The sequence below is a fragment of the Mesoplodon bidens genome (assembly GCF_964165515.1).
Source record: "Mesoplodon bidens genome assembly, chromosome: 9".
Taxonomy (NCBI): Eukaryota; Metazoa; Chordata; class Mammalia; order Artiodactyla; family Ziphiidae; genus Mesoplodon; species Mesoplodon bidens.
The window spans coordinates 26,447,963-26,463,361 of NC_138166.1; the positions used below are offsets into that span (position 1 = coordinate 26,447,963).

General features: G+C 33.6%; 1 protein-coding gene across 1 annotated transcript in view; it reads right to left on the bottom strand.

The window, feature by feature from the left end:
• The window catches only part of PCLO (piccolo presynaptic cytomatrix protein), a 383,857-nt gene that overhangs the window by 197,651 nt on the left and 170,807 nt on the right, over window positions 1-15,399 (bottom strand). Inside the window, exon 4 of the mRNA XM_081243593.1 lies at window positions 7,123-7,839. Within this exon, the coding sequence (XP_081099719.1) occupies window positions 7,123-7,839 (717 nt within the window). The remainder of the gene's footprint in view (window positions 1-7,122; window positions 7,840-15,399) is intronic.

The window sequence follows — 15,399 nt, forward strand, 5'->3', positions numbered from 1 at the left end:
CAGACGACTATAATCAAAGGATCCATGGGAGGGAGGCTTATATTCTTCCAAATTTCTAACTCCCTAGGACTAAAAGATTGGCAGTTTTCTCTCAGTTGGCTCAAAAATGTGCAGTTGCATACACATGGAATCTAAAAAAAAAAAAGGTTCTGATGAACCTAGGGGCAGGACAGGAATAAACACATAGACGTAGAGAATGGACTTGAGGACACGAGGAGGGGAAAGGGTAAGCTGGGACGAAGTGAGAGAGTAGCATTGATATATAAACACTACCAAATGTAGAATAGATAGCTAGTGGGAAGCAGCTGCATAGCACAGGGAGATCAGCTCGGTGCTCTGTGACCACCTAGAGGGGTGGGATAGGGAGGGTAGGAGGGAGACACAAGAGATAGGGTATATGGAGATACGTGTATACATATAGCTGATTCACTTTGTTATACGGCAGAAGCTAACACAACATGGTAAAGCAATTATACTCCAATAAAGATGTTAAATTTTAAAAAATATGTGCAGTGGTATGCTTATTTCTGAGAAAAATATTAAGCTATTTAGTAACATATTAAGATTTAATAAAATAGATTCAAATGATTCTTCCCAAAGTACATGCATAGATTACATATATAACACATATATATATATGTGTGTTTAAATATCACTGAATTTTCTCATTTATGCATTATTTTCTTCATTTGAATAGATAGGAGTTGGAATTAATTATCCATTTAATTTTTTACATGTAGTACAAATACAACCTAGAATGACCTCCAAAATTATTACATAAGAATAAAATTACAGGCCTAGACCCCTTGCATGAGAATTTTGTTTGTCATCTTAGATTGAGGCAGTGAGTGGGAAGCGCCATAGTTTAAGCACTTAAAAAAAAAAAAAAAAAAGCAATGTTATTTTTCGGGAACACATTTTCCCCGAGGAACACATTTTCCTTGTATTTTCCTAAGTACATTAGCATTCAACTCTATTACACTGACTTTTATTTTTTTGTATATATTGCAGTCTTCTCTATGTACAGAATTATGGTACTTGAGACTTTCTAGTCTGTATATATGAAACAAATCTTCAAAATTTTCAGAAACTAAGATTCATATTTTTTACTTACTAACTAAAAGCAGAAAGCACAGAATTCTTTTCTTTCCAATATTCCACTGCCATTTATTGACCTGAAGACCAGTCAGAGAGAGGCAGTGATGAATTGAGACCCGCTTGAAACCTTCCCATGGTGTCATATCTTGAGGCCTTCTCTAGTACCAAGACACTTCTGTACTGCCAAGCTTAGTTCTGCCCCTTTCACAGATTTTGAAACTTTTAGCCTTCCATGTTGAAGGAAAATGGAAGGTTTTTAAAAACTAGTATTGGGGTTATGAACTGAATTCTTGGTTAAATATAAGACTGTACAAAGAAAGGAAGCAATATTAAGTTTTTGCCTAATGTCTCCCAAGTCATTTATATTAATGGGCCAAAGTAAAACAACAGATGAATAATCTTTAATCATTTATACAATGTTTGGGTCAAAATGGATTGCTAGTCTGAGTGTTCCAAGCACTGTAAACAAGATTCAATCCATAAATTCACTGGGTCTAGACATAAAAACTGGATAGTCCCACATATGTGGGAATCCTTTTCACTTCAGAAAACCTCATCATTTTCCATCCTATACAATTATGCTGCCTTTAGATACCTTGGCTATATATAACTTGAATACTAACCCCTGGGTCATTTTAACCTTAAATAAAAGTTTATGCTAAAGGACGTTCAATTTTTTTTTTATCGAGAGCTATAACGTTTCAATGTAATATATCAAATGTAGACAAGCAGTATTCTGTTTAAGTGTATAGGTAGAAAGAGAATTCTGTAGCGACATACAATTTTAAAATATTAAACTAAAAAATGAGCATGTACATTTCAAAATAGTTATTATATTTCAGGATAAATTTTAATTCCATTCAACTAACACATTTTGAAAGACAGGAATGAGTGGAGAGACAAAATGGTGTAGCAATAAAGAAATGTAAACAGTATACTATAACGATATGAATGATGCAAATGACAAATAAATGAATAAATAAAATAATATAAATATATAAACAAAGTAAAAAATCACACAAACTGAAAGCTGCTAAGGGAGATGAATATTTAAAATAATAAAAAGGCAGCATCCTAAAAGTGTCACAGGGAAGAAGCATTCTGTGCAGTGTTTAGGAACCCAGCCTTTAGAAGCAGAACAGGACTATAATCTTAGCTTTGCTGCCTCCCAGCCATGTGATCTTGGGCACAACAAATTTAGTTTCCCCCTCTTTAAAACAGGTATAATATTTACCTCAACAACAAGTGGTGTGGATTAAATGATAACATAACCAGCACAATGCCCAGAACACAGTAAGAGATAAACTGAATATTATTTTGATTTCAAACAAAAAAGTAATCTAAAACTAATCAGCATAGGGTGTTCAGCAGTAGAAGTGACTGCCACCAGGGAGAAGAGTGGCCCAGACGTCCAGGTGGGGTTTTTCTGATAGGATGCAGTGCCAGTGCACAGAGAAGAACTGACTGCAAATCCAGAAGGCAGAAAGCATAAGCCACCTTCGGGAATCGTACAAAGGCATACGCGGCTGGTTTTCTACCTCTCACTCATGGGGAATACTAGGTTGCTTGAAAGTTATAGTGGAGCCATAGTCCAGAGGGCTGAGAAAGCCAAGCTAGCTATTTAGACAGAAGTCTCGGTCGTGGGGTACAGAATCCTGGGCAGGTGTGCAAAATGTAAATATTTGTAGGAAGTATTCAGGACTTTTTTGTATTTTTAAACCCAAATAGAAATTACATTTTACTAATATTTAATAAATAGATTGACATCAGTATTCTTTTACTTCTTATGTCAGTGGGTCAGATGTTCTATGAAGAATCCTGGGAGAAAACTGGGAATTACACTGTAAAAATTTATAGCAAGGGCAGTCACTTTATTGCTCACCTTTATATTGAAGGTTTGGTTGGTTTGGTGGTTTGACTACAATCTTAGCTTTGCTGCTGCCCAGCCATGTGATCTTGGGCACAACAAATTTAGTTTCCCCCTCTTTAAAACAGATATAACCAACCAAACCAACGTTCCTATAATAGGTAAGTGGTAGACAAAATATTATTCTTGCCATAAAATCATGTGTCAAAGTTAACAGTAAGAATGCAAGACATACACAAACACATTAATAAAGAAAACTGATACAAGACTGGCCAAAAAAGTTTGACATTACCAGGAAAACCATTTGATATCTGTCTTACATATGTTATTGCTAATAACAAACCTTGACTAAACACATAATGTGCTTAGGCTATTTATAGCAAGTCATCCTAAGACACTATCACAAACTTCTAGAATTTTTGGCAAATAAATATTCCAGTATTTCACACATTTTCAATGAATTGAAATAAATACTTAAAATCTCCTTTGGAGCTGTCTTATTTAATAGTAAATGACAAAAAAGTCACATAACATTTGGGGAAACTTGATTTTTCTGCCATGGAAACAATACGGTGACAAATTAAACTGCATTTCTTTGTCAGCCAATATTGTTGGAAAGAAAGAAAGAACTGTGGAAGATTTGGGGGGAAATCATTAGAACAAAGTAAGTAGCAAAAGGTTTGGTAATAATAAAATCAAAGTGCAGATATTTCTAACATGCTCAGTTTATAATATTCACTAGTTCTGTTTCAATAATAAAATACTTAAAGGATTACTACTGCGAGCCACCAAATGGCTCAATATTCAGTGAGTTGTTTAAAAAGGTATATATATATATTTAGATGAAAAAACTGTATATTAAAATCTGAGGAGTGGCTCTTTTAATTGGAATTATTTTTTTAAAAAGATAAAGTTACATAGATAGCAGTGCATGTGAAATTCATTTACTGCGTCTGTTACAAGTAAGCCAGTAATGCACAGAGTACCTCAGGATTTTACAGATGTGGTACACATTGTATACTAATGATACCTTTATATTTTGAAGAATATCTTTAATATTTTGTACTGAGATAGAGAATAACTATGAATTTATTTTAACCATAGAGGTTTGCTGATTATCTTATGGGAAATTAAAAAGTTGTAGACTGTGAAGATTTAATTCTTTTTTAACGAAAGTAGAAGAACCCAAAGTTGTTGAATATTTTGGTGATGACAAGTGATTATCAGTAACATACTGCTTATTATATATTTAGAAAGAAAGTAAACTCTGGTTATCAGCCATATGCTACCTAGCAAGTATTCGGAAAAAAAATAAACACAAGCTGTCTCTTCAAGAGAATTATGATGTGGACACAATCCTTTGAAGATGGATAATTGGAAATCATCATGTAATTATGCTACATAAAATGACATATCATTTTAAGAAGTTGTCATGTCTGCCTTTTCAGACAAACTTTAAACAGAATACTTCAATCTTTTTATAAACATTGCAGATGAAGAACTGCAGTGGGTTTTAAAGTCATTTGTTAAAAAAACATATTTTAAAACACCACATTTTGTGATAGTTAGCAAGAGGAAATGATTGGTATCACGTTAGATTAACATTTATTTCCGCAATTTCCACAAGTTAAAAAAAACAGTTTTCAATTCCAAACTTAGAAAACAGGTAGCAAGATTTGGCAAGTACAACCTTTGATACACTTCTCTCATTTCTTGTATATCCTGTGGATTATCTTTTTTGTTATGGAGCGTCATTAAAACTAAAAGTCAAAATATCAAAATAAACTTAAGCTGAATTTCAAAGAAACTCTATCATAAAATTTTAGAACAAGATTTTCAAACACTGAAGCACAGTCAATCAAAGCTCTCTCTAAAATGCTATTATTAATCATATTTTACTGTGATCAAATGTATATACTTAAATAAATACAAAATGGTGATTTTAGCTTATTTCACTGACTTACACATTTCTGTGTATGTTTATATTGCAAATAATGTTAGTAATAGTGCATAGATTTAATTTAGAAATAAATATATATATACACATATTGAAGTTGTTAAAAGAAAAAGTAGTGGTAAAAGGAAATGATAAAAAAGTGACACATTTGTAAAATAATATAAAATGTAGTATATTAACAAAACATTTGGATACTTCTTGTTTAGATTATATTTAACAAACAATAGAGAATCATTAGAAATATCTGAGTGATAGAGTTAAATTATCTGAACTCTGGAAAATAATTATCTGATAACTATATACTGGAGAAGGGAAAAAGAGAAGGCTTAGTGACTAGTAATTAGATTACCCAAATCGTTGGTAAAAGGTCACAAAGGCCGTTAGGATACTGTCCTTAGGAATAGGAGCTAAGAGACAGAAAAGAAGTGTGATGTGAAGAGCCTAGGCAGGTAAGAAGAAACCTCAGATTCCCCAGGTTAGTGACTGGGAGGCTAGAGACATGATGAAAGATGGTGTCATCAGAAACAGATAGTCAGAAGCAGAAACTGCTTCTATAGAGGGCTGGATATGATTTGAACACACTGAGTTCCAGTTTACAGTGAGTTTCTGAAGTGGAATGATCTACTCAGTATTTGAAGATGTAGGTCTAACACTCAAGAGGGGCAGAAGGTGCACAAGGAGATTTAGGAAGTGTTCATGTGGCTACCCTAAGAGGAAAGAAGACAGAGTTCAAAGAAGAACCGATCAGAAAAGAGAAAGTAATAGAGATAATCAAAGTGGAACTCATAAGGGGTGATCAGAAAGACAAGAAAAGAACAAAAAGGGAAGAGCCATGAAGCTTCACAAAGAGAGAAATGGTAAAAAGCATCAAGTTCTGCAAGGTGGTCAACTGAGAGAAGCAGCAGGTGGTGGTGGCGGGGTAGCTAGATCCAGCCATTAGAATGGAGAATACACAGGTATCTGCTTTCTCTGACTTGGATAAACTCATATTACAAAGGAAGACCAGGATTTATTTAATGAGTGATGTCTTATATACCAGAGACAATCTAGTAACCGTGTGTTAAAACTGTAAACAAAATAACAACTGAACCAGGGTTGGGATGGACTAAAAGTTCTAATTAGAATTCTAATATTAAATTTTTAATACCAATGAATCATTTCATTTTCCCACAAGTCATTGCTGCCATCTGTGAATTAAAATTACTCAGCCTGATATAAGATCTCTTGAAGCTCTAAAAAGAGTTCAGAGTTCCTCTAGAAATGGTATTATTGCCTGTGCAAATATAGGTTAAGATGAGGTACCCTTAAGTTTCCACTGAAGAAAAAGAAAAAGAAAATATATAAAGAATAATATATATTCCAGATGATGCTTGGATTCTAAATAACCCTCTAATATTAAACACACTGAATAAAACGGAACAAAATATATTATACTGATTTCACACTAAATACTAAAATAAACTTTAAAAAAATGTTTCTCCTGAATTTTAGCCAAACTCCTTTTTTTAAAATCACAATTATTTAATCATTTTATGGTTGACCACACCTTAAAAGGCTTTCAAGTGAGAAGAAACTTGAGTCTTGCTTAACCAAGTGGCTAAGTAAACAGAAATTCCAAGACAAACATTGTTTTATGTTAAAGGAGGATACTGATTTTATGTTCACAGTGGAAGGAAAAAAGCAATCATTTAAAATTATAAGAGGGCTTCCCTGGTGGTGCAGTGGATAGGACTCCACGGTCTCAATGCAGGGGGCCCGGTTTCGATCCCTGGTCAGGGAACAGATCCCACAGGCATGCTGCAACTAAGAGTTCACATAACACAACTAAGGAGCCCACCTGCCGCAACTGAGGAGCCTGCCTGCCACAACTAACACTCAGCACAACCAAATAAATAAATATTAAAAAAATAAATTAAATTAAATTAAAAGAAACCCTTCTTTATCACTTCATAGATTTTTATAAATTATTTGATAGGCATAAAAGCTGATAAATGTTATATCTATGCTTTATTTAAATTAGATTAAGCTGTCAGAAAGCCAAAGTTCATCATTTTAGCAAACAACTGTTACATTTTTCTGAAAATGCTATTAATTGAAGGCTTTCACGTACAAAATTACCATTAAGCACTCAGTGTACTTAGGTGGACATTAGTAAATTATAGGTGTAAATCTGCAAAGTTAGGAAAAAAACATAACTTACTGTTTTTTCCTTCCTAGGTTCCATCTGATCAGGCTTTGCCGAGCATGCTGCCTGTGGCTGTTCTTTTATTTTTTGAGTCATCGCTTCATCTTTCGTAGACAAACTCTGAGGTGCGCCAGATGGTAAATCTTCCATCTTGGTCAGTGGTTGTTTCTTTTCTTGCATTGCCTCTGGAGCCACTCTGCCTTCAGGTTTTTCTTCAGCAATCTGTACTTGAGTTTTAAGTAAGTCATATTTCTGTTCCTCCTCTAGAGCTGATGTTTTTGCTCCTGGGGGTAACTTTTTGTCTTCAAGAGCTGGCCTTTTGTCTTTAAGGGTTGGCTTTTCTTCTTCAAGAGGAGGCTTTTTTTCTTCTAGGAGTGGCTTTTTGTCTTCAGGGGTTGGCTTCTTTTCTTGAGGGGCTGAAGTTTTGTCTTTCTCTAGTTTACTCTCTTCCTGGATTTGATCTGTGGTTCCCTTAGGGGGAATTTTTTCAACTGAAGGTGTTTCTTTCACTTCTTCTGGAATGATTTTTTCACCTTCGGTTTTTTCTTCTTGTTCCCTCTTTTTCACTTTTACTTGGGCAGGCATTGCTATTTTCTGAGATGGTTGTTCTGTAGGGACAGGCATAGGAGAGGCTTTTGGTCCTGTCTGTGTAGGTGGCATTTTGCCCATGTCTCCAAGCTGTCCTGATATTGCTCTCTGGGTTTGGCAATTTAAACAAAGCCATTCCTGAATCTGCAGATAAAATAGAAATTAAAAGATTAACTATATTATATACATCTGTTTTGGTGCATTTACCAAGGTTAGCACTTGACAATTTCTAGCTGCTTTTCTGTATTTGGAGAAGGTGGGTCATTGTTTTCTGGATCAATGAAACGGTGACTTTTAAAGAAGACTGCAAAAAGACTATTTGAAATTTAAAAACAGGAGTCCTTAAAGATCAGCAATTAACTCACCTCATCATAAAAAAAAGAAAAAAATGCATCAAAGATAGACCCAGGGGAATATCAATTTTTTGGTTAAAAAAAATCTGAATTTGTTCCAAATACAACTATTTTTAAGCCTCGTGCCTTCAAAATTATGTTTCCATTCAAAAACTATTAAATTTCATAATAATTTTAACAGCCAATTAATCATAAGTTTTTTTTAGGACCTAGCCTATAATATCCTGTCTCTTGACTTGGATCAAATGTAGTTGTATCTACCAGAGCAGAACTTTTACAAAGCACATGTAGAGTTTTCAAGAAACACTTGTGCATAATTCTCCATCTAATTTAAAATCAAAAAATAATATTCTTAATAATAGTCACATTTCTCATGCAATTGTGTCAAGAAGCATTCACAAGTTAAAATTGTTTGATATTCTTTTTCCCCAGAGTTTTCTCAATTGCTAATTAAAACACTTCCTTATACCTCTAAGTGTAATCTATGGGCCACCTGCACCAAATCACCTGCGGTTGTCCCTAGACATGCAAATTCTAGGAACTACACCGAAAAAAGTTTATCAGAATCCTGGGATAGGAGATGGAGGATCTGCCTTTTAAATAACCTGTTGGTTAATTTTTTTGCAAACTAAAGACTGAGAACAACCCTCTCATAATACATATAGATGATCACATGGGAGAGAGATTGTTAGACCAATAATATTGCAGAATTCCCCCCTTATTGTTGTATGTTGTGCTTTTTCTTACAGCATACCTATTAAAATGTAAGAAATAAAGACTATACATGTAGCTTCTAATTGTTACCATTTAATGAGTACCTATTCTCTAAAGCGCATGGTTGGAGAGTCATGCAAATAATATCGTGTTCGTATGTTGTATTGTCTTCTGAGAAGTTCAATTTCAAACTGCTTTTCATATTGGATCATTCTTTCCAGTAGCACAACTTTAATTATTTAGAGACAAAAATCATTTATTGTTCTAGAATATTATTGGACATCTAACATTCATTTCTTACTTCAGCTTTCCATTTCTTTAAAGACATAAAAAATGTTGCTTAATACTAATGACTCTTTTGCAATCTGTAAGCTGTTATAATTCTTACTTGGTGATCTAAAAGAGTAAAGACCCAAGTCAGTTATTTAATTTCAGTAAAATGTTGTCTATAAAACATTAGTACGTATTACGGGTTCATTTGCTTTTTGTGTTATGATCATCCAATACCAATTCTGTTCTTGATTTCATGTCTAAGCAGCAAAAAAGTGAATTGTGGCTTCTCTGTATAGTAACTTTATGCAAAGCCTTGGGAAAGAAATTGATTTGATCCCTATGTCAAATTCTAAAAGCTCCAGCCCTTGTGTTGAATAGTCCCTAGAGGGGGTACTTCCATAATACCTACAGAAAAGCAATCTTAACCTGTCCTGTAGTTTTTAAAAAAAACATTACTTGGTGGGGCCACATCTTAGGATATTTTCATTCAGAGACTGGCATTTAAAAAAACAAAACCAGACACAAATAGCTGTGTCATTGTGCTGTTTTGTCACATGGATTCTAAAAACCAAATGCAGGTGTGTGCTATGCATTCCTGTCAGGGCAGGTCTGAATGTAAATAAGTTAGGAAGTTTTTAATATACCAGAAATAAAGGTTTCATCCCACTGGAAATTCTTGTCAATTATAAAAGTGTGATTACTTTATCTGAGTTTTAGGGACAAATTATACTTACAAAGTTGTCATCTCTTGCTACTTATAGCATATGATGCCACAATGGTACACAGCTCTTGTTAAAAGGAAAATGTGTTGAGACAATAAATGTAGTGATTATTTCAAGGTAGTATACTCATTATTTTCATACATTTGAAAATTTAGGTAAGAGGATAAAGAGTATACTCTATTTAATCTACTATGTCACATAAAACACTCCATTTTCCTGATTTAAAATAATGTTTGATAAACCTACAAGCAGTGATAACCCACCCACTACTAAAAGGCAAACAGAAGGCAACAGCGTCAGTCTAAGAGAAAAAGGACCTTACGCTGAGAGCCTCAAATTCGTGTTTTGCTTAAATTCGCATCCTGATTCAGTTAAACATAGTATCTTTTTTTTTTGACCACACCCTGAAGCTTGTGGGATCTTAGTTCCCCAATGAGAGATGGAACCCAGGCCCCTGTCAGTGAAAGCGTGGAGTCCTAACCACTGGACCGCCAGAGAATTCCCTAAACCATTACCTTTAATCCTGTAATTATTTTTAACATGATGTTGCTACACTTGGTCTCTTGGTTACATGACTGACTTGCGTTTTGAAGAAGATTATAAGGCCAAGCTTAATTTTTTTTTGACTTTACACTTTGTCACCAAAATTAATTTGGAAACTGATGTTACTATCATGTCAAATAATTATAACAGCATTCACTTATGCATCTATTCTGTATATCCCTAGTCTATTTATAGCTATGGATTACATATACTCTTGGGAAATTATACACGCAAGGCTTATTTGATCAGGAACTCACACTCAAGTAGAAGAAAGAAGACATGGGTTAAAAATAAGTATAATATGCAGGGAAAAAATTAAGGAAGATGGAAAGGATACTATGGATTTAAAAGGGTTAACTGATGAATCCATTTAGAACATAAGGAATTTGATAACTTATAAAGCACACAAGAGTATTTTTTCACCAATTAGAAATGTTGAATTGGTGGTCTCATATGTGTGTCTCTTCTTTCTGCAGCCCTAGAACCAAAATTAGACCACCAACAAATTCAGCAAGTAGAGGAAATTATAAAATCAAAAAGGACTGGAAGGGAAAAAACACTATAGTAGCATCAAAACTTTGTATTTCTTTAAACATATAAAATTAAATTTTGTTTATTAAGAGAAAAGACAGGAAAAGGCAGAGGCTAGGGTAAAATCAAAAGTAGGAATGAGAAAAGTAAAATTGATCCAATTTTGACGAAGTGGAGAAAGAAAAATGAATTTTCAAGAAAGTTCATTCAGGACAATATAGGCCATCACCATTATCACATCATTATTAATTATAGACACAATTACTAGAAAAATTTTCTTCACAAAAGACAATTTGGGAAATACTCTATAACCACATAAGATGATGTAAAAATCTGTCGTTCGCATTTTTTTTTTTTTACCTTTTTTTATCAAAAATAATCCCAAAGATTTTTGTATCACTGTTCAGGAGCCTAACTTAAGAAGTATTATATTTCTGGGTCCAAAGAAATGTATCTCCACTCTTAGTTCCTCAATAGCCGCAATACTATTAGACACAACATTATTAAATAGTCATAATGTTTCTAGTTCAGCAGCAATCTGTAGAATTAAGCAAGATTTCTTAAATTATATTAAAATTCAATGCATAATATATCACTGCCATATATGACTTTTACTAGCTGAAAACTCTACAACAGTTACAGTTGTGACACACATGACTATTCATGTTTTGCCTTAAGGTTAAATATCAAGTGAGTTACAGTTTTATCTTTGAAGCATTTCCTTATAAAGACAGTGAGACAACCAGAAAATGAATATATATTATATATAATGTATTATATATTACATATATAAACTGAAGGTATTTCTATTATATTACTGAGTTTATTACATAGAAAAATAGAAAATAGAGATCTTATGGAGGTTTTTTTTAAAAACATACTAGTCATTATTATGGATGCCCTCAGGCCATTTTCATTTGTTTTTCTGTGTTTTTAAAATATATTTTATTTTCAGTATACTGTAAGTATCTCCTAATGGTATAAACATATTAAAAGTTTACATTTCATCTGTATTATTATTAAATGTTTTAAATAAATTCAGAAGAGTCTATACTATGAGACCAATCACATATTTTAGTACTTTAATGTTAATATCCAGGATATCAAAATTCATCTCCAAGTAGGAACAATTCTGATATAAAGTATATAAAAATAACTCCATGTTGATCATAACATATTAGAATATATCTAGTTGCCAGCTAGTACACGTTAATAAAATGCATTTATTTTAACATCAAATCACCAGGGCTTCAAAACAACACTCCAAAAATCCATTAATCTTAAGAGAAGAGTAGGAAATGAAGGCAGTAAAACCCAAAAAAAACGGATGCTGCTGTGCTACTCAGCATTTTTCGATCAATAAGTAATTTTCTTTATATAACATTTCAGCTGTAACTATAGCAACAATACCATTAAAGAAAATCTCAGAACTTCAGGCCCATCTATTTTTTCTAAAAATCTTTTCTGAAGCATGATAATAAGACCTGCAGCAGGTTGAAAATCTGCCATTAGACTTTAAATGGTAGAGAAGTGATGGTCCCAACACCTACATGAGCATTCATATTTGTGTCTGAGAAATCTTAATAATATCTTAACATGAATTTTCATTAAAAGACCAACTGGACTGATTTGGAAGCTCATATAATTTCCATCAATAGAAGTATTTAAGTAGAGACTGGGTGGCCCCTACTTAAAATTCTGTAAAGGAAAACCAAGCAATCAAGGGGATTGGTTCTATAATACCATTGAGTTTCCTGCCTACCATGAAGCTTTTGAGTCAACAATAAATATTTTACACACATTTTTGTCTGTTTATTTGCTTATCATTCAGAATGTTATTTTTTTTTAAGCTAAGAAATAATTACACTAATAATCTGCTTAGGCATCACTGTTTTACTTACCGACAGATTCAAAAACTGGGAAGCAATGTTATCTGCAACTTGTCACTTGTATCTATGCCCCCTATAGTCTCGGCATTAGGGTTGTTCTATTTCTCTAAGGCCCACACACTCTTCAACTTGACATTCTGAAAATCAGATTTTTTGCTTGTTAAATTCCTAAATTTATTTCCTTTTGTAATTTGTAAAAGGGAAAAGGATTGAGTTCACAGTTGATGCACTTTTTTTTCAGATTACACAACTGTTCAGACTACACAATCAGGATATTAAAAATCTGTGAGCATTTATGAGACTACATTTTACAAGTGTATGCAGTAATGTGTTTGTGATACTTCTATTACTGTGTCCCTCCTAAAACTGAATGGGGTTATTTTTGTTCCTTTTATAATCATTGAAACAAGAATAACTCATATCCAATATATATAATTGACTGAGGCTCTTCCTTATTTACTTCATATGTAGACATAAGAATTCTATTAGAATATATTAGAACATTAACGTTGATATGAAAACTAAGAAAAAACCAAGTAGGCAATTTAAACATCAATTTCCAGTGGAGTTAGTGAATGTGAAGGGTAACATATCAATAATGAAACCTAACAGAATATTCGTACTTTTAGGAACCTGCAATGGGGTTATCGTTCTTAGGTCTAAACTGATCATTGGTCATGTCCTTATTCATCTCTTCTTTTATGTTTATTTCTGTAAGACTCCCAAACCCTTATCTATCACATGAAGTCTGTTTCACTCATTTGATATACATTTCTATATAACCCGTTTCTGCATAATGTAAAACTACATAAACATTTCCATAAATAGCAAGATGCCAACTAAATATACATGCCATCATGTATATTACACCAGGGATTAATATTACTGCATACTGTTGATTGACATTTTTCTATGTCCATTTTTCTTTGAAGAAAATCAGGATCATTTTTTAGTCACTTTCTCATCACAACTAATAAGTATTTTCCTAAACTAAGAAAGTAAACTCTGGGGCTTCCCTGGTGATGCAGTGGTTAAGAATCCGCCTGCCAATGCAGGGGCCACGAGTTCGAGCCCTGGTCCGGGAAGATCCCACATGCCGTGGAGCAACTAAGCCCATGCGCCACTACTGAGTCTGCGCTCTAGAGCCCGTGAGCCACAACTACTGAGCCCGTGTTCCACAACTACTGAAGCCCGCGCGCCTGGAGCCCGTGCTTCACAACAAGAGAAGCCACCGCAGTGAGAGGCCCTCGCACCGCACCACAACAAAGAGTAGCTCCCACTCGCTGCAACTAGAGAAAGCCCGCGTGCAGCCATGAAGACGCAACTCAGCCAAAAATAAATAAATAAATAAATAAAATAAATTTATTAAAAAGAAGAAAGTAAACTCTGATGTTTTAAATACCATTACATAAATAATATATAAATACACACAAGCATTCATTAAAATACCTCTGAATAATTACATTAACACAATTTTGACAGAACTTGTTGAGGAAAATCAGGGGCTTCGTTTTCTTTTGGAAATATAGATACATGAAAATGAATATTTATATTTATGTAAATATGTATATTTATTTGCATGGATGAGAACTAAATAGGGTTCATTTCCCTACAATGTCTTCTTTCCTTCCTTCCTTTCTACCTTCTTTCCTCCCACCCTCTCTCCCTTCCTTCCTCTCGCTCTTTCTATCTGGATAGAGGGCAGCAGGAACAGAGAACAGCTCACTAAAACTGTTTTGACTAAGTAATCTACCTGATTTGGGTTCAATCAGAAGCACTACGATAACTGATTGCCTACTAGTGTGTATAAAGGACAACTCCAAGGACACAGATGATTTCTCACTGGTAACCAATGATGCACTAAACTTAAGGGTAATCATAAGTACTTATAATGTTGACTTTAGCTAACTCGGCTCTAAGCAAAAATTGAAGTCTCAAAGGTAAGACATCTGTGGATTCACGACATTTCTATTTGTGATTAATTGTTCTAGTGTACTACACTTTGGGCTGATATTTATATAAGTTTAACATAAAAAATAAGCAACAGTTTAAAAATGTATCATTTATGTTATATGAATATCAACTTCAAGTTTTTATATAATCAGTTCTCATCCCTCTGCTTTTATAGAGTTGTATTTTATTATTTCCCATTACGAGAAGTATATATTTTGCATGTGTGAATAATTACATCAAAGAAAAAATATCTTTCTAGTCTTAGTCACTAGTCAGCACTTCAGGCAATGTGTGACTGAATTTTAAAATAAGATTTATTTTGAAGATTTTAATACACTTCATCACAGAAGATGTTAAAATTACAAACTTATATGCATTTGGAAGACAGATTATTTAAAGCACATTACAGCTGAATAAAATTTACTGAACATTTTACAGGATAAATAAAAAACAATCCCAATTTTAAATTTAAGCATCATTGTGAATATAATATTCAAAGACAGAATAATCTCACAGACTAAGGAGCCTGAAATATATTGGAAAGGGGCTTGCACAACTGGATGACAGAGAATGAATGCAAGGTGACTGGGGAGAGTGGCTGGGTGTTAAGCCCTCCTACAATGCAGTAGAACATGGTGCAGTACTGGAGGTTCTTTGTACAGGGAAGAATCTATGTGTTGATTCGGCAAGGTGTAAACTTGTCTAAGCTGAACTATGTTTCCTAGG